This window comes from Ursus maritimus, unplaced genomic scaffold, assembly GCF_017311325.1.
Source record: "Ursus maritimus isolate PB19 unplaced genomic scaffold, ASM1731132v1 scaffold_94, whole genome shotgun sequence".
Lineage (NCBI taxonomy): Eukaryota > Metazoa > Chordata > Mammalia > Carnivora > Ursidae > Ursus > Ursus maritimus.
In genome coordinates this window covers 36,335-57,701 of record NW_024427152.1, presented here as the reverse complement: position 1 = coordinate 57,701, position 21,367 = coordinate 36,335, and the positions used below count along the sequence as shown (strand labels likewise).

General features: G+C 34.7%; 1 protein-coding gene and 2 pseudogenes across 1 annotated transcript; 2 read left to right on the top strand and 1 right to left on the bottom strand.

Annotated features, from left to right (window-relative positions):
- Window positions 1-1,873: 1,873 nt before the first annotated feature.
- On the top strand, window positions 1,874-2,459 carry LOC103680486 (annotated as a pseudogene).
- A 783-nt stretch (window positions 2,460-3,242) lies between these two features.
- Window positions 3,243-20,173, top strand: LOC121101832 (annotated as a pseudogene).
- Window positions 8,614-9,548, bottom strand: LOC103680489 (olfactory receptor 4K13-like). Its single transcript, XM_008709993.1, is given in 2 exon segments — window positions 8,614-8,831; window positions 8,834-9,548. Coding segments are annotated over 2 exon segments (933 nt in total).
- Window positions 20,174-21,367: the final 1,194 nt, after the last annotated feature.

The following is a 21,367-nucleotide window of genomic DNA, read 5'->3' as shown; positions in this document are numbered from 1 at the left end:
AATTGTTTTAAATTTGGTGTTTTAAAATAACCAGATTAAGCACATTTTATTGCCACTGGTACCAGCAAAATGACTGTTTCCAGCCTTATTATGTATATGACTCATTTTCAAATAAAACTCTCCCACAGATGGAGATGCTGGATGGATGGAATGTAAGCCCTGCACCTGCACCTTGGCACTGAGTGTGGTTTGAAAATGTCTTTTTTTTTTTTTAGAAAATCTTTTATTGGCAAGGCACTGTTATTCTAACGGAATTACCAAAGGCAAAGGTGTTCAAAGCTTTTTAAGAAGCCACGAAACATAGAAGTCTCTGCATATAAGTCATTTGCAATGACCTCAGATATAAAAGCAGAAATATGTCACCTCCTTATCCCAGGGAAGCTGTGATCATATTAATTCCACAGAATTAAAATGTAGTTCAATCCCTCTTTGTCTGAGCATCCTACAAGGGGATGGGAGAGATGGAAAGTAGTTTTTCAGTGTTTGAACTTGGAATCAATTACAGAACCAAACCTCACCAGCAGAGAATGAGGAATTAATTCATACAAAATGTTGTTATAATTATGAAAACAAAATGACATTCTTGACATGTTGGCAACCAGCTATTAGGCGATATAGACACTTTAACTGAGGTCCAACTCAGTGGTGACACAGATATGGAAAGAAAGTGAATGATCTGAGAAACTAGAATAAAATTTTTGAGAATATCCTGGTGAAGCATATGGTAGCACTGATCTGACATGAATAGTTCAGTCCGAGGCGTATAAGGGTTTGCTAGGGTGTATGATACGCTGCCAGAGAACATGTGAGTTGTGTTCCTTTTCTACTTTTTTCATATATTTATTAGAACATTTGAGACACACAGCTGTGATGAAGAATGGGGAAGATCTTCATGACCGGATATGGCAGTTATATGACCTGATATTTCCAGGATACAGTGTTAAAGGAAAGACTAGCATAATGTCTACAGGAAGCAAGCAAAAAGGAAAATATCTGCACATTTATGCAAAATGAAACATAGGAAAGAAATCATTAAACAATGAGATTGGTTACCTATAAGCAGTGAGTGGCATGAAAATTAAAGAAAGATTGAGGAATTGTTGAAGAATAAATTTAAAAAAAAAGAGTCATGGTAATGAAATACAACTTGTGATCCTGGATTGCTCCTGGACCAGAGACTTTCTTTTCTAAAAGGATTATTCACATAATTGGCAAACAATTGAATAAGGTTGGTTGATTAGATATCCATATCATATTAATGTTGATTTCCAAATTTAAAAATTACGTTGTTTTAGGAAATACACACTGAGGTAGAAGAGCATTATGTCTATAACTTACTCAAGGCTCAGAATTAAAATAATATGTGTATATATAATACATATATTCCTGTGTATTATATACATACGAATATGTATTATACGTAATTATATCTATACACACGTATAATTTAATTATGTACATATCTATATACCTTATGTATATACATATATTTACACAAATGTATTTATTATTTTGTATACCTATATTATCTTTATATCTACATATAAAACCAGTATTAATTATTATTAATATTGTAGCAGAAACAAGTTTACCTACAACAACTAAACGAGACAAAGTGATATTTGCAAGTTAAAAATAATGATATTATGGAGAAAATTTAAAACCTGTGTTAGAAGATATGAACTTTACATCAAAAACCAGGGATGTACTGTATGATGACTAACATAATATAATTAAAAAACATTGAAATAAAAAAATTTAAAAAAAGACCTGCTTTTGCTGCAACCAAAAAAAAAAAAAAAAGATATGAATTCCAATTTGGGCATCACTTCCGGCCTCCCTCTAGCTGCCATCTTGTGTCCCCGTGTGTGTGTGTGTGTGTGTGTGTGTGTACACCTAATCTCAGCTGGTCCGCCTGAGACCCCCTGAGCGCCAACCCTATTCCCCCCCGCGGTCCCATTTCCGCTCCAACAAGATGAAAGAAACTATCATGAACCAGGAGAAACTCGCCAAACTGCAAGCACAAGTGCGCATTGGTGGGAGAGGAACTGCTCGCCGAAAGAAGAAGGTGATTCATAGAACGGCTACAGCAGATGATAAAAAAACTTCAGTTCTCCTTAAAGAAGTTAGGGGTAAACAATATCTCTGGTATTGAAGAAGTGAACATGTTCACAGACCAAGGAACCGTGATCCATTTTAATAACCCCAAAGTTCAGGCATCACTCGCCACGAACACTTTCACCATTTCAGGCCATGCTGAGACAAAGCAGCTGACAGAAATCTACCCAGTATCTTAAACCAACTTCATGCAGACAGTCTGACTAGTTTAAGAAGACTAGCTGAAGCTCTGCCCAAACAATCTGGGATGGAAAAGCACCACTTGCTACTGGAGAGGATGATGATGATGAAGTTCCAGATCTTGTGGAGTTGATGAAGTTTCCAAGAATGAAGCAAACTGAATTGAGTAAGCTTCTGAAGAAGATAAAAGTTGAAGAAGGTACTGGGAGCTGCTATTTTATATTATGACTGCTTTTTAAATTTTTGTTCATGGATCTGATAAAATCTAGATAAAGCCCCTTAGACACTGCAGCTCTTCTCAGTTTTTGCTTATACACAATTCATTCTTTGCCACTAATTAAGCTGAAGAAGCCTGGGAATAAAGTTTGAAACTAGGTTAATAAAGTTCTTTGCCTAGGGAAAAAAACCCTTATTGAGGTTGTTTTGTGGCCTAAAATATGTTCTATCCTCAAGAATGTTCCATGTGTACTTGAGAAGAGTATGTATTCTATTGTTATGTGGGGTACTCCGTCTGTTAAAGCTAGTTGGCTTATAGCGCTATTCAAGTCCTCTCATGTTTGATCTCCTGTCTAGATTTTCTATTCACCATTGAAAACAAGCTATTGAGTTATTCAACTATTGTTATAGAACTAATTCTTCCTTCAATTCTGTCAGTGTTTGCTTCATATATTTTGGGCTCTGCTGTTTGGTGCACATTTGTTTGCAATTGTTATATCTTCTCACCAAATTGACTCTTTTATCCTTCTTTTTTTCTTTTAACAGTTTTTTACTTAAGGTCTACTTTGGTCTTAATATTGCCATACAAACTCTCTTTTCATTATTATTTGTGTGGAGTCTTTTTCCATCCTTTTAATTTCAACCTATTTGTGTTTTTTGATCTAAAATGACTCTCTTATAGATAACATATAGTTATATGTTTTTAAACTTTAAAGAAAACACCTTATGGCTGTTACTGAAGATTTCTTCTTAAAATCAGACTTAATGAAAGCTCAAATCTGTGTTTTTAAATAATAATTTTTGATAAATTCTTTCTTCATTATTTTGGTTTGGTCTTTTAGGTTCACCAGGCAAAGCCAATGTATGAAGCAAATTACTCTGAAGTGTCTCAATTTGTATTCTTGGGACTTTCTACCTATAGACCAGTGCAGCACTTTCTCCTTGTTTTCTCTACAGTGTTTTATGTAACAATTGTTTTGGGAAACCTCCTTGTGGTGTTCACAGTGACCTTTGACCCTTACTTACACTCCTCCATGTACTTCTTTTTAGCCAATCTCTCATTTATTGATTTGTGTCTTTCTACCTTAATGGTTCCCAAGATGATATCTGATCTGCACTCAGGGCACAAAACCATATCCTTTCAGGGATGTGTCATCCAGATATTTGTCCTTCATGTCCTGGGTGGATCGGAGATGGTGCTGCTCATTGCCATGGCCCTACATAGGGCTGTTGGACAAATATTAATAATGAAATCATTTATGGAAATAAGAAATCATAAGCAGTTTAGCTGTCCGTCATTTGGTGAATAGGAAGTAAAGTAAGTTTATTCGTACTGTTGAATAATAGCAGTGCTTTGAAGTAATGAGCTCTCTTTATATAAAATTATATGAATTGTATTCAGAGGAAAATAAAATAGAATGGCATTTTTGTAAATTAAAGCACCTAGATTCATAAAATAACAGTTCCTATTTCATAAAGAAATTGACATATTTAAAGGGAAATAAATACATTTAGAATGAAAGAATTGCAGTCAAGAATTAATTTAGAGATGAAAATAAATACACTCTAATGTACAACAAACTGAAGCATTGTTTTTATCTCAATGCTACAAAACGGTTACAACAGAAAAAGTAGGGGAAAAATGACTGATAAATGTTGTCTGGTGTTCTAAATCTTTTCTTGCCTGCATGATATAAAGAAGCAATTAATTAAGGCCTGTCATGAAGAAGAGGGTCTCTCAAATGTTCAGCTAATAATTTCTCTTAAAAATTACAAAGAAGAATGAACTTATGTATCTGACAAGGTATGTCAGCGATGCCTGCAATCTAGTCAGTCAGTCGGTCACGCAGTGTTTAGTAAGTAAATGCTTTATGGCAGACACCCACTAGGGATATTCCAGTGAGTAAGACAGACATGGGCCTTGACTTCATGATTTCTTTATGTCCTAATGGGAAATATAGATTGATGCAAGCATTTGATTAAAATATTATGGTCTGACAACCGCTACGAAACAGCATGCCAGGCTGCTTTGGAATAATACAACAGAGAGTCCTGGTCCAGTTCAGAAGGTTAGGGAAGGCTTCTCTCAGAAGATGCTGCTGAAGCTTTCCCTGAAAAGTGAGCAAGCTTCAGTGTAGAAAAGATGGTGATAGGTGGAGGGGCTTATACTCAACTTTTAAAAATAAGCTGTCATTACTGCATTTTAAACTGTTTTAGACTATAGAAAAAGAGAGAAAGTTGTGGAAAGAACAACTCTAAAACAAACCAAAAGGAAAACAACTAGTAAATTAAACCTGGAAAGATGAAAGGCAAAAGAAAAACCGTATTATTACAAACTGGAGCTTAAACTACAAATTCAAGGAAATGTTGACAATATTAAGTTAATCCGCTAGTATAACAGATTAAATGAAAAAAGATACAATTATCTTAAAGTGTGCATAAACTTATTATAAATTCAGCAATCACTTACAATTTTAAAAAGATTAGAAATTAATAAAAGAAACATATCTTAATTTTAAATGATATTATTTTAGAAGCAAACACTTATAAATTCAGGGGGGAAAATGCCTTCCCTTCAGCATTGTACTGGTGGTTTTAGCCAAAAGCAATACAACCTACTAAAATATCACTAAATATTATAAAATAAAATGTAACAAAATAAAAAGATATGCTGCATTGATAAATTATTTTATTTATAAATTGATCTGTAAATTCTGATTTCAATTGCTATTCTAAAATTGTTTTTGTAGAATTTGACAACTTATCCTAAAATCATCTGGAAGAGTTAATTGACAAGAACTGGGATATACTTAAAGTAGAGCATTTGAGACTGCAGATTCACTATGACAAATAACAACTATGTTTAAGATAGTGTAGTGTAAATGACCAATGAAAGTATTGACAGAGGCCAGAAACAGACCCAAGCATATAATGGGGGATTCTTGATATATGGCAAAGGTGACGTTTCAATCAGTAGGGAAAAGCTTTTCAGTAGATGGTATTTGGATGGCTGTTTATGTCCATATAAAAATAAATTAGATTCCTATCAGATACCAATACAAAATTTAACTTCCAGTTGGATTAAATAACTAAATGCGATAAAAGAAAAAGTTTAAAATTATAAAAAAGAGAAGACAGAATATTTTGGACAATCAGTTGTAAAGGTGTATTACATAAGAGACAAAATCACAAACCTAAAGGAAAAGATAATTAAATGTAACTATTTTAAATTTTGTGTATTTATAAACAGCACAAAGTTTTATAATCTATAAGAGCAAAGATATTTTCAATTCATATAATAAATATAGTGAAAAGGCAAGCTATAGAATGGAAGAAAATATTTACAAATCATACATTTGTTAAACAGTTAATATTGAAAAATAAATGAATAAATAAACAAAAAGCAGAATCAGGCCTATAAATACAGAGAACAAACCAATGTTTGCCAGAGGGAAGGATAAATGGAGGTTGGGCAAAGTGGGCAAAGGGGAGTGAGAGATACAGGCCTTCAGTTATGGAATGAATAAGTCACAAGGATGGAAGGTACAGCATAAGGAATATAGTCAATGATATTGTGATAGTACCATATGGTGACAGAGGGCAACTATACTTGTGGTGAGCATAGCATATATATGTATAGACTTGTTGAATCACTACATTGTATGCCTGACACTAATGTAACATTGTGTGTCAACTATATTCAAATAAATTATAATACAAAGAGTTAATATCCAGAATCTATAAAGAACTTCTACAATTTAACAACAAAAACCAAACAGTTTAATGGGCAAAGGACTTGAATAGACATTTATCCAAGAAAAATACACAAATAGCCCACAAGCATATGAAAAAATGCCCAACATCACTCATTATCAGGGAAATGCAAATCAAAACGACACGTGTTAGGGTGGCCACTATCAAAACAAAAACAAAAACTAAGAATTCAGAAAATAATGGGTGCTGGCAGGGATGTGGAGATGTGGAAGAATTGGAAACTTTTGCTCCGTTAGTAGGAATGTAAATGGTGCAGCTGCTCTGGAAATCTATGGAGGTTCCTCAAAAAATTAAAAACAGAATTCCCATATGCTACACCAATCTGACTTCTGGGTATATCTCTAAAAGAATTGAAAACAGGCTCTTGAAGACATGTTTACACACTTATGTTCATTGCAGCATTATTCACAATAGCTAAGAGGAGGAAGCAACCTAAATGTCCTTCAGTGGATGAATGAATAAAGAAAATGTGGTATATACCTAACATGGACTAGTATTCAGCCTTAAAAAAGAAAAAATCCTGTCACAGGCTACCGTATGCTTAAAATTTGAAGACATTATGCTAAGTGAAATAAGCCAGTCACAAAATGACAAATACTGCGTGATTCAGTTATATAAATCTCAAGTAGTCAAAGTCTTAGAAGGTGGAATGGTGATTGCCAGGAGCTAATAAGAGGTGGAAAGGGGAGTTTTTTGTAAATGAGGTTAGAATTTTAGTTTTGCAAGATGAAAAATTCTAGAAATCTGTTGCACAACAAGGTGAACATAGTTAACACTACTGTATACTTAAAAATGTTTAAAATGTTATATGGTTTTAACCACAATAAAAAATGAACCAGAGAAGCATATATTTAAATAGGTAAGTCATTAAAACATTAAACTGAGTAAAAAATAAATTTTGGAATAATAATATTTATATAGATTCCATTTGTATCAAGTTAAAAACATGCAAAATGTTTTTATACACAATCTATGAAAAATGAGGGAAATAATTCTTGAAAACATACAAAGGAATAATAATGGAGTTGGCAGTGATGTTCTTTGCTACAATAAAATAACTAGATGTAGATGGTTGCTTAGGAGTCTCTATTATCTCTTTAATACATTTTTGTAGTAAAAGAATCTGAAATAAATGGGCAAAATGTTAGAAATTTGGTAAAGCTACATGTTATATCAATGTCTACACAATTTTATGATTGAATTAATTCATAAGAAATAGATACAAATATATATATGCCCAATGATCCTTAGGGACCCAGTTCCTATCCTCTTCAATGTGTATTTTAAAATAAAATTTGAGTCTAAAATATGTCACGCACATATGGCTAAGAATACATCTTTAAAGCACCCTTTAGTCTATAATTAGTATATTACACATATAAGAGGCAATGATGAAAAAGTACTGGATAAAAGCCTGCAAAAATGTTCCTGAGTGTGTGGGAGAGAAGAAGGCACATCAAAGAGGCCATACAATGTCTTTTTATTCTAATACCCATGAACCACAGATGAAACATTTTAATTGAATACACTTTATACGAGGTAGGCAGCTTGAATACTTCCTGTTTTGTTGTGATGTGATTGCCTGGAATATATAGGCACTTCTTCGTTTTCCCTTGTCCATGGGAATCAACATAATAGTAATGCTCTTACTTGATCCTTGAGAGATACATGAGAACAAATATGTACACGAACATGAAGGAAAGAGTGAGGTAGAATGAGCTGAGTGTAGCATATATGTCAGGTGGAATTTCTATTTTTTAAAGAAAGAAATATGTGTTTTTTTGTGAGTAAATGTTACTTAGATCTATCTACTCACAGAAACTGGCCTGTTTGCCTTGTTAAAAATAATTCTTACACGTATTAGGATCCACAAAACTGTGCATTTATGTGTGTGTGTTTAGGAGTCTACAAGAGTTCATATAATTATATGCACATTTAGTCAACTAGAGAATTTAGTTGAAAGTTCCCTAATTCTGAATTAAAAATAGATAAATAAATTCCTTTTTGATTCCTCTTTATTTACTGAAATTTAGTCTTGGGCATTTCTTGGTTTCCAACTATAGTTAGTGAGTCAGTTTTTTTCTATTTACTTCTTTATTACATTAAAAAGTATTAACCCTGACTGAATTGAATTTTAATTAAAATAATTATTCTCCAATAAAACCGAACATGTTAAAGAAGTGTAATGATGGAACATTTGACAATTTCAATATATATTATGAATATTTAAAAAAATCTACAAACAAAATGAATTAATATCAACTTATTCTGAGATGTATCATACATGGATTTTACACTAAAAAGCTTCATCATTATGATTGTTGCCTAGAAGGTCTGTCTGGATCTGATGTGTTGGGTCCTCAGTCTATTCATGGCTGCTTTCATTTCCTGGTTCCTCAGAGTGTAAATAATGGGGTTCAGTAAGGTTGTGATAACCGAATAAAACACAGAAAGAAATTTATCCACTGAAAAGCTATTGAATGGCCAAGCATAAATGAAGATACATGGTCCAAAGAACAGGGTGACCACAGTAATGTGAGCAGTGTGGACTGAGCCTGGGAGAGTCCACCAGAGGATCGACATCGGACACTTACCAGAATGACAGTGTAGGAAACGAGCAGGAGTATGAAGCAGATGAAAGACAGCGGACCACTGTCAGCAATTACCAGTAACTCCAGAACATAGGTCTCCGTGCAGGCAAGTTTTAGAACTAGAAGAAGGTCACAAAAAATATTGTCCACTATATTGGGGCCACAGAAAGGTAAGGTGATAGTAAAACCATCTGGCTCATGGTATGCACAAAACCCGACAGCCCACGATAGCAGCACAGAGCCCACGAGGACCCGGCAATTCATGATGGATATGTAATGAAGAGGTTTGCATATTGCAATGTACCGATCAACAGCCATGACTATGAGAAGAGTTATCTCACTGCCGCCTAAAAGGTGGAGGAAGAACATCTGAGCCATACAGCCCCACAAAGAAATAGTTTTATTCTCCCTGAGGAAATCTGTGACCATCTTAGGGGTTGTGATTGTGGAGATCGACATATCCAGGAAGGAGAGATTTCCAAGGAGGAAGTACATTGGCGTGGAGTACAGAAGTGAGTCAAAGGTTACGGTGACCACGATGAGAAGGTTTCCTGCCACAGTCGCTGCATAGGTCAACAAAAATATGAAAAAAAAGAAAATCTCAAGTTCCCGAGTGTTGGTGAGTCCTAACAATACAAACTCAGATGTTGAGCTATTCATTATATCCATCTACTCTATGTAGGGGTTTTCAGGAAGTCATTAAAATGTAGAAAATCTGGAAAAAGTGGTAATTTAACCTGTGATAGTTTTGAAGCTATAGACATATCGAAAGTATTTGATTCCTACAGAAAGAGAAAAAAATGAACATTTTGGAAAAATACATTTAATTTATTAATTCAAGCAACATTCACATTACCAAATTTGTTTTCAGCCAGAAAGGCACAAAAGGTAAGAAAGCCATTGTAAAAATTTGTAAACACAGTTTGCAGGCATAGAGTGCATCTCCACAGTGATTTGCTGTTTCTGTCATGAGTTTGTGTTTATGAACCTTGAGTTCAATAGGCCAACACGTAAAAGAGCCAAATGACCCTTAGTCAAATGATTTAGTTCAAGTGAGTAGTAATATAGTTGTGTAACTCTGTGGTGCTGGTGACTCGTATTTGATTTTTGCCTCATTCCCTCTCCCTAATTTAAAATACTCAGGTGCATGGAAGTTGTTATATTTTTTCAGCAAATTGCTTTAGCGTAATTTCTCTATCAGCTATACTGTATTATCACCCCTCTCTCTCTCCTTTTAAAGATTTTATTATCTATTTATTTGTGAGAGAGAGAGAGAGAGAGAGAGCACAGACACAGGCTCCCTGCTCAGCAAGGAGCCTGATCTGATGCAGGACTCGATCCCACCAACTGAGCCACCCAGGCGTCCCTCCCCTCTCTTTTATCCTAAAGAGGTGTACCAATGATTTCACTTATTCCTTATTATAATAAATTATAATAAAACAACCTTCCTAGGAAGTTTCCAGACAAGACCATAAATGTTTCTCAGTGTCCAGGTTTCTTTCTTTACTTCTTTCTCTCTCTTTCTCTCTCCCTCCCATCTTTCCTTCCTCACTCCTTCTCTTCCTTCTTTTATACTTTCTTCCTTCCTATTTCTCTTATTCTTCTTTCTTCACTCCTCCCCTCATCTCCTTGTCCTCTTCCTCCTTCTTCTGAATAGTGCTGTGTATCTCATACTTTGATTTCTGAACAAAACTCGTGACCTCCACTGTTGAGCCTTTTGCCTGTTTTCCTGAATCTATTGTTGCCAGGTTCTTGACTAGAATTTTCTTTCTTGTTCCTTTACATTGTGTATATAGATGGTCTCTGAACAACCAACAATCATCTGACTAATGTTTCCTTGGCTCCTAAATGTTTATCATCTTTGTACCCAGTGCTTTCCTCTGACACACTATCACACTTGCGTGCAGACTGACTCAACTCTTATTTTGGCTCATACAGCCTTGACACTTGTACTCTCTATGTGTTTCCACATTGACCTGATACTGTTGGCTAAATTTAATCTACTTTTCATTATGATTTAGATCTTTTGGTCCCAGGTTTTTGTTTTGTTTTTTTTGTTTTTGTTTTTGTTTTTGTTTTCCTTTCTTTCCTTCCTTTAAAAAAAAACTGTTAGTGAGTACACCAAACACACAGATCCAGACTCATACATATGCAGTCATAGAAGCACATACTTAAACCACGTTCTAGTCCTGAAGCACCAAAACAGAGTGTGGAAAATCTACTCTGAATTTCCATTTTTTGGGGCTTAATAGTTAATGAAATATTCAGAGGTTATTGTTTAGCTTAACTATCAGAATTTAAAAAAAAACTGAATCAAGAATGAAGATTTAAATTCTAGTCCTGGCCTCAGCATTTACTAGGGAAATGTACTCTTAACTTTTGAACATTGATCTGCTTTTCCATAAAAATGAAATGATGCCTACACTACTACCTCACATATTGTTATGAGACCCCAGGGTAACACATATGGAATATATTCGTGTGTTTTCTGATGATGTAAGGATACTCAAATCAGTAAGAACCACAGAATAATTTTACTATGGAAGACTTGGTAAACAAGACAGTGTTAATGAAAGCATTTTTCTCTATGAAATATAAATTGTATAATTACCTAGTTGTCTTCATTATTAAGATTTAATATTATCTATCAGCATTGGTATTCTATATCATATCGTAATTGAGTCACATACTAGTTATGCATAGTTTCAACACTATGCAGTCCTCAGTCTCAAAATACTAAAGGAAGAATCTTGAGAATTATAAAAGTAATTTTTTAGTTTAATTTGTAAAATTGGAAGATTAAAAGCAAAATCTATATTTATTAATTTAACCATTTTTGGGGGGACCGGCTCCCCTTCATAAAATATATCCAGCAGATAGATGGATCCAATTCTGTTATGATAGGTGAAATCATTCATTATGACAGCTTGAGATTTCTTTTATTGAAGTGTACAGTTGCAGTTTGTTATTAATACTGATATTTAAACCTACCAGTTCTAGCTGAGGAGTGGTCTCTTCAAAGACATGCAGACACTGTGATGTCCTATATATATATATATATATTTTTTTATCTTTTTTTACCCCCTTGAATATATATGACAGTCATCTGCAGATGAAAAAAAAAAGACAAGAATCATATACATAAGGTGCTCACTGGTGATCAACCCCCAAAGGGAATTATTTAAATAAACATGCTAGTGTTCCCTCGAGTTCAGAACAGGGACTTACTCTCTCAGTATTTAAGTGGATTGTGAATTCACCAAGAGTATCAGCCGTGTGAACTTTCTCTAGTAAGTGCTTTGCACTAACTCAGGTGTTTTGGTTGGGTGGTGATGAGCACATTTATAGAAAATTGATCTATTATAGATGATAGACTTGAGGAAATCCTAATTCTATCAATTTGATTACATCAGTCTAGATATTTATGATTAATTTGATAATTGAATGCATTTATTCAAGTACAATTAGAATAGTGCCCACACTGAACAAGGCATAGAAGGAACTTCATGGTATAGACCAGCTCTTAACAGAGACAAATCTCCTTTTATCATGTAAAGGGAAGAAAGAGAGAGAGAGCAGAGAACTTGAACGAGCAAGCAGGGGAGTCTTTCACCATGGTAATCAATAAATGAATAATGGTAATCAATAAATGATTACTTAGTGGATTTTTGCAATCAACCATTCTAAAGATACAGAATTCTGTTAGCCCTTTATAATTCTATAGAACTTTGTGATGACTCAAAAATATTAAGAAAGATCTGTAGCAGAACTTTATAAAACAATGCAGTTAAGCAAGTAAATTCTAAAGGCTAACAGCATAACAGTGTATGATTGCAGATGAATTCATATGCTACAGAAATTTTTCTGTATTTACTCTTATATATGACTTTTCCATGTTGCTCTGATTAAAATCCTCTTGAAAAGGTTACAAGAAGTGAGGGTAGTAAATATATGATAAATGTGGTGCCACATTCATTTCCAAAGCCCATAGCAGACATTGTTAATAGATTTCTCATACTTTTTAATTGAACCCCAGAATTTTTTTAAAATTTGGTTCCTTATATGGCCACTAGCAAGTAGAATTGCCACGAAAAATAAACCTTTTAAAAATATTTATGGATGGGTGCTTGGGTGGCTCAGTCAGTTAAGCGTCTACCTTCAACTCAGGTCATGATCCCAGGGTCCTAGGATCCAGCCCCATATTGGGCTCCCCACTCAGCAGGGAGTCTGCCTCTCCCCCTCTAGCTCTGCCAGTTCCCCCCTACTCCTGCAATCTCTCTCTCTCCATAAAATAAATTTAAAAATAAAATAAAAACAATATTTATGGTGAGGAAATATATACCATGGTATGTGTGGCATTTGAAGAGATGTTTGCAAGAAGAAGATTCTTAAATATAGAAATCAGAAAGATAATATTAGAACAATATTGGGAACTCCGACCCAATTACTGAAACCAGTTGGTAAGAATGGTACACATAGAATTTTTTAGAAGGAAGCTGAACTGTTAGGAACACATGGTCTAGGCCAAATCAAAGTAGGGCAAATATACTTAAAAAGGGGATAAGGAGGGAAAATATGTAAGTTGGATGTAGTTAAATTTTGCACAGCAAAGGACGCCATCAGCAATACAAAAAGGTAACCTACTGAATATTTGGGAGTGATAGATCCAAGAAGGGGTTAATATCCAAAATATATAAAGAATTTCTACAGCTCAACACCAAAAAAAAACCAAACAATCCAATTAAAAATAGGCAAAGGACCCGAATACACATTTTTCCAAAGAAAAATGGTTAACAGGCTCATGCAAAGATGCCTGAAATGATTAATCATCAGGGAAATGCAAATCAAAACCACAATGACGTATGACCTTACACCTGTCAGAATGGCTAGAATCAAAAAGACAAGACATTATAAGTGTTGGTGAGGACTTAAAGTTGTGCTCTGTTGGTGGAACTGTAATTGGTATAGCCACTGTGGAAAACAGTATGGAGATTCATCAAAAAATTAAAAGTAGAATTACAATATGATCCAGTAATTCCACTGCTTGTTATTTAATGAAAGAAAATGAAAGCACTGATTTGAAAAGATATATGCACCCCCACATGTATTGCAACATTATTTACAACAGGCAAGATATGGAAGCAACCAGTGTCCATCACTAGATGAATGGATAAGGAAGATATGATATATATATATAATGGAATATTACTCAGCCATAAAAGAGAATGAAGTCTTGCTATTTGCAACAGCATGAATGGACCTAGAGGGTATTATGTTAAGTGAAATGAGTCAAGCAGAGACAAATACCATATAATTTTGCTTATATGTGGAATCTAAAAAACAAAAGAATTAAAAAATAAAAAAGCAGAATTAGAATATAAATACAGAGAATAAACTGATGGTTGCCAGAGGTGAGGCAGGTGGGGAAATGGACAAAATAGGTAAAGGCGAGTGGGAGATACATGTTCTTTCCCTAACTATATGCTTGTATCTCCCACTCGCCTTACCTATTTTGCCATTTCCCCACCTGCCTCACCTCTGGCAACCATCAGTTTTTCTCTGTATTTATATGTCTAATTCTGCTTTTTTATTTTTAATTCTGTTTTTAGATTCCACTATAAGCAAAATTATATGGTATTTGTCTCTGCTGAGTCTCATTTCACTTAACATAATACCTCTAGGTCCATTCATGCTGTTGCAAATAGCAAGATTCATTCTCTTTATGGCTGAGCACTATATCTATCTATCTACTATCTACTATCTATCTATATCTATATCTTCCTTATCCATTCATTCTAGTGATGGACACTGTTGCTTCCATATCTTGCTGTTGTAAATAATGTTGCAATAATGTGGGGTGCATATATCTTTTCAAATCAGTGCTTTCATTTCTTCTTTATTAAATAACAAGCAGTGGAATTACTGGATCATATTTAATTCTACTTTTAATTTTTTGATGAATCTCCATACTGTTTTCCACAGTGGCTATACCAATTACAGTTCCACCAACAGAGCACAACTTAGTCCTCACCAACACTTATAATGTCTTGTCTTTTTGATTCTAGCCATTCTGACAGGTGTAAGGTATACCTTGAGGTTTTGATTTGCATTTCCTGATGATTAATCATTTCAGGCATCTTTGCATGAGCTGTTAACCATTTTTCTTTGGAAAAATGTGTATTCGGTCCTTTGCCTATTTTTAATTGATTGTTTAGTTTTTTGGTGTTGAGCTGTAGAAATTCTTTATATATTTTGGATATTAACCCCTTCTTGGATCTATCACTCCCAAATATTCAGTAGGTTACCTTTTTGTATTGCTGATGGCGTCCTTTGCTGTGCAAAATTTAACTACATCAACTTACAGTTTTCTCTCCTTATCCCCTTTTTAAGTATTTATTTGCCCTACTTTGATTTGGCTCTAGACCATTGTTTACCTAACAGTTCAGCTTCCTTCTAAAAAATTCTATGTGTGCGTACCATTCTTACCAACTGGTTTCGAGTAATTTGGAGTAGGAGTTCCCAATATTGTTCTAATATTATCTTTCTGATTTCTATATTTAAGAATCTTCTTCTTGCAAACATCTCTTCAAATGCCACACATACCATAGGTATATATTTCCTCACCATAAATATTGTTTTTATTTTTATTTTTAAATTTATTTTATGGAGAGAGAGAGATTGCAGGAGTAGAGAACTGGCAGAGCTAGAGGGGGAGAGGCAGACTCCCTGCTGAAGTTGGGAGCCAATATGGGCTGGATCCTAGGACCCCTGAGGATCATGACCTGAGTTGAAGGTAGAGCAGCTTAACTGGCTGAGCCCACCCAAGCACCCATCCATAAATATTTTTAAAAGGTTTATTTTTCGTTGGCAATTCTACTTGCTAGTGGCTCTATATAAGGAACCAAATTTTAAAAATTCTGGGGTTCAATTAAAAGTATGAGAAATCATTAACAATGTCATTATGGGCTGGAAATGAATGTGGCACCACATTTATATGTATATTTACTACCCTCACTTCTTGTAACCTTTTCAAGAGGATTTTAATCAGAGCAACATGGAAAAGTCATATATAAGAGTAAATACAAGAAAAATTTTCTGTAGCATATGAATTCATCTGCAATCTACGCCTGTTATGCTGTTAGCCTTTAGAATTTGCTTAACTGCATTGTTTTATAAAGGTTCTCTACAGATCTTTCTTAATATTTTTGAGTCATCACAAGTTCTATAGAATTATAAAGGGCTAACAGAATTCTGTATCTTTAGAATGGTTGATTGCAAAATCCCACTAAGTAATCCATTTATTTGATTAGCTTCCATTATTATTTATTGATTTACGCATGGTGAAAGACTCCCCTGCTTGCTGCTCGTTCAAGTTTCTCTCCTTCTCTCTTTCTTCCCTTTTACATGATAAAAGGAGATTATGTCTCTGTTAAGAGCTGGTCTATACCATGAAGTTCCTTCATGCCTTGTTCAGTGTGGGCACTATTCTAATTGTACTTGAATAAATGCATTCAATTTTCAAATTAATCATAAAATATCTAGACTGATGTAATATCAAATTGATTAAATTAGGATTTCTCCAAGTCTATCATCTATAATGATCAATTTTCATAAATGCCTTCATCATGCCACCCAACCCAAAACACCTGAGTTAATGTTTAAAGCACTGGATTATAGAGAAAGTTCACACGGGCTTGATACTCTGGTGAATTCACAATCCACCTTAAATAGCTGAGAGAGTAAGTCCCTGTTCTGAACTCGGGAACACTAGCATGTTTATTTAAATAATTCCCTTTGGGGTTGATCAACCAGTGAGCACCTTATGTATATGATTCTTGTCTTTTTTTTTTTCATCTGCAGATGACTGTCATATATATTCAAGGGGTAAAAATAAAAAATATATATATATATATATATAGGACATCACAGTGTCTGCATGTCTTTTGAAGAGACCACTCCTCAGCTGAGAACTGGTAGGTTTATATCAGTATTAATAACAAACTGCAACTGTACACTTCAATAAAAGAAATCTCAGAAGCTGTCATAATGAATGATTTCACCTATCAGCTATTCAGAGGTGGATCCATCTATCTGCTGGATCCATATTTTATGAAGGGGCTTACACTAAATTACTCAAAAATGGTTAAAGGTAATAAATATAGAATTTTGCTTAGTCTTCCAATTTTTACAAATTAAACTAAGAAATTACTTTTTATAATTCCTCAAAGACTTCTCCTAATATATTGCTGAGACTGAGGACTGTGTAGTTTCGAAAGCTATGCATAACCCAGTAATGTAGACTCAATTACTGCATAAATATATACCAATGACTAGTTACAAATCTGAATAATGAAGACAACTAGGTAATTCATACAATTTATATTTCATAGAGAAAATGCTTTCATTAACACTGTCTTGTTTAACCAAGTCTTCCATAGTAAAATTATTCTGTGGTTCTCTGATTTGAGTATCCTTACATCAGTCAGAAAACACGAATATATTCCATATGTGCTTACCTGGGGTCTCTATAATAAAGTGAGGTAGTAGTGTAGGCATTTTCATTTTTATGGAAAAGCAGATCAATGTTCAAAAGTTAAGAGTACATTTCCTAGTAAATTGCTGAGGCCCAGGACTAGAATTCTAAATCTTCATTCTTGATTCAGTTTTTTTTGAAATTCTGATAGTTAAGCTAAAACAACAACTCTGAATAGTTTCATTAACTATTAGTTCCCCAAAATGGAAATTCAGAGAGATTTCCACACTCTGCTTGTTGGTACTTCAGGACTAGAACGTGGTTTAAGTATGTGCTTCATGACTGCATATGTATGAGTCTGACTGTGTGTTTGGATGTACTCACTACAGTTTTTTTAAAGGAAGGAAAGAAAGGAGGAAACAAAAACAAAAACAAAAAACAAAAAACAAGCAAAAACCTGGGACCAAAAGATCTAAATCATAATGAAAAAAGTAAGATTAAATTTAGCCAACAGTATCAGGTCAATGTGGAAACACATAGAGAGTACAAGTGTCAAGGCTGTATGAGCCAAAATAAGAGTTGAGCTTCTGCCTGCACGCAAGTGTGATAGTGTGTCAGAGGAAAAGCACTGGGTACAAAGATGATAAACATTTAGGAGCCAAGGAAACATTAGTCAGATGATTGTTGGTTGTTCAGAGACCATCTATATACACAATGTAAAGGAACAAGAAAGAAAATTCTAGTCAAGAACCTGGCAACAATAGATTCAGGAAAACAGGCAAAAGGCTCAACAGTGGAGGTCACATGAGTTTGTTCAGAAATCAAAGTATTAGATACACAGCACTATTCAGAAGAAGGAGGAAGAGGACAAGGAGATGAGGGGAGGAGTGAAGAAAGGAAGAATAAGAGAAAGAAGGAAGAAAGTATAAAAGAAGGAAGAGAAGGAGGAGGAAGGAAAGTGATGGGAGGGAGAGAGAAAGAGAGAGAAAGAAGTAAAGAAAGAAACCTGACACTGAGAAACATTTATGGTCTTGTCTGGAAACTTCCTAGGAAGGTTGTTTTATTATAATTTATTATAATAAGGGAATAAGTGAAATCACTGTACACCTTTTTTTTTTAGGATAAAAGAGAGGGGAGGGATGCCTGGGTGGCCAGTTGTTTAACGCCTGCCTTGGCTCAGTTCATGATCCCAGGGTTCTGGATCGAGTCCGTATCTGGATCAGGCTCCTTGCTGAGCAGGGAGCCTGTGTCTGAAAGTTTTCTCTCTCTCTCTCACAAATAAATAGATAATAAAATCTTTAAAAGGAGAGAGAGAGGGGTGATAATACAGTATAGTTGATAGAGAAATTACGCTAAAGCAATTTGCTGAAAAATATAACAACTTCCATGCACCTGAGTATTTTAAATTAGGAGAGGGAATGAGGCAAAATCAAATACTTAGCCACCAGCACCACAGAGTTACAATAACCATATTACTACCACTTGAACTAAATCATTTGACTAAGGGTCATTTGGCTCTTTTACGTGTTGGCCTATTGAACTCAAGGTTCATAAACACAAACTCATGACAAGGCAGAAACAGCAAATCACTGTGGAGATGCACTCTATGCCTGCAAACTGTGTTTACAAATTTACAATGGCTTTCTTACCTTTTGTGCCTTTCTGGCTGAAAACAAATTTGGTAATGTGAATGTTGCTTGAATTAATAAATTAAATGTATTTTTTCCAAAATGTTCATTTTTTTTCTCTTTTCTGTAGGAATCTCAAATACTTTCGATATGTCTATAGCTTCAAAACTATCACAGGTTAAATTACTCACTTTTTTCCAGATTTTCTACATTTTAATGACTTCCTGGAAAACCCCTTACATAGAGTAGATGGATATAATGAATAGCTCAACATCTGAGTTTGTATTGTTAGGACTCACCAACACTGGGAACTTGAGATTTTCTTTTTTTCATATTTTTGTTGACCTATGCAGCGACTGTGGCAGGAAAACCTTCCCACTCGTGGTCACCGTACCTTGACTCACTTCGTACTCCACGCCAATGTACTTCCTCCTTGGAAATCTCTCCTTTTCCTGGATATGTTGATCTCCACAATCACAAACCCTAAGATGGTCACAGATTTCCTCAGGGAGAATAAACGGTTTCTTTGTGGGGCTGTATGGCTCAGATGTTCTTCCTCCTCCACCTTTTAGGCGGCAGTGAGATAATTCCTTCTCATAGTCATGGCTGGATCGGTACATTGCAATATGCAAACCTCTTTCATTACATATCCATCATGAAATTGCCGTGGGTCCCTCAGGGGCTCTGTGCTGCTATCGTGGGCTGTCGGGTTTGTGGCATACTATGAGTCAGATGGTTTTACTATCACCTACCTTCTGTGGCCCCAATATAGTGGACAATATTTTTTGTGACCTTCTTCTAGTTCTTAAAACTTGCCTGCACGGAGACCTATGTTCTGGAGTTACTGGTGTGTAATTGCTGACAGTGGTCCGCCTTCATCTGCTTCATACTCCTGCTCGTTTCCCTACACTCCGTCATTCTGGTAAGTGTCCGATGTCGATCCTCTGGTGATTCTCCCAGGCTCAGTCCACACTGCTCACATTACTGTGGTCACCCTGTTCTTGACCATGTATCTTCATTTATGATTGGCCATTCAATAGCTTTTTCAGTGGATAAATTTCTTTCTGTGTTTTATTCGGTTATCACAACCTTTACTGAACCCCATTATTTACACTCTGAGGAACCAGGAAATGAAAGCAGCCATGAATAGACTGAGGACCCCAAACACATCAGGATCCAGACAGACCTTCTAGGCAACAATCATAATGATGAAGCTTTAGTGTAAAATCCATGTATGATACATCTCAGAATAAGTTGATATTAATTCATTTTTGTTTGTAGATTTTTTTAAATATTCATAATATATATTGAAATTGTCAAATGTTCCATTATTACAATTTCTTAACATGTTCGGTTTTATTGGAGAATAATTATTTAATTAAAATTCAATTCAGTCAGGGTTAATACTTTTAATGTAATAAAGAAGTAAATAGAAAAAACTGACTCACTAATATAGTTGGAAACCAAGAAATGCCCAAGACTAAATTTCTGTAAATAAAAGAGGAATCAAAAGGAATTTATTTATCTATTTTTTTAATTCAGAATTAGGGAACTTTCTTTTCAACTAAATTCTCTAGTTGACTAAATGTGCATATAATTATATGAACTCTTGTAGACTCCTAAACACACACACATAAATGCACACAGTTTTGTGGATCCTAATATGTAAGAATTATTTTTAACAAGGCAACAGGCCAGTTTCTGTGAGTAGATAGATCTAAGTAACATTTACTCACAAAAACACATATTTCTTTTCTTTAAAATAGAAATTCCACCTGACATATACGCTACACTCAGCTCATTCTACCTCACTCTTTCCTTCATGTTCGTGTACATATTTGTTCTCATGTATCTCCCAAGGATCAAGTAAGAGCATTACTATTATGTTGATTCCCCATGGACAAGGGAAAACGAAGAAGTGCCTATATATTCCAGGCAATCACATCACAACAAACAGGAAGTATTCAAGTTGCCTACCTCGTATAAAGTGTATTCAATTAAAAATGTTTCATCTGTGGTTCATGGGCATTAGAATAAAAAGACATTGTATGGCCTCTTTGATGTGCCCTCTTCTCTCCCACACACTCAGGAACATTTTTGCAGGCTTTTATCCAGTACTTTTTCATCATTGCCTCTTATATGTAATATACTAATTATAGACTAAAGGGTGCTTTTAAAGATGTATTCTTAGCCATATGTGCGTGACATATTTTAGACTCAAATTTTATTTTAAAAATACACATTGAAGAGAGGATAGGAACTGGGTCCCAAAGGATCATTAAGTATATATATATTTGTATCTATTTCTTATGAATTAATTCAATCATAAAATTGTAGAGACATTGATATAACATGTAGTTACCAAATTTCTAACATTTTGCCCATTT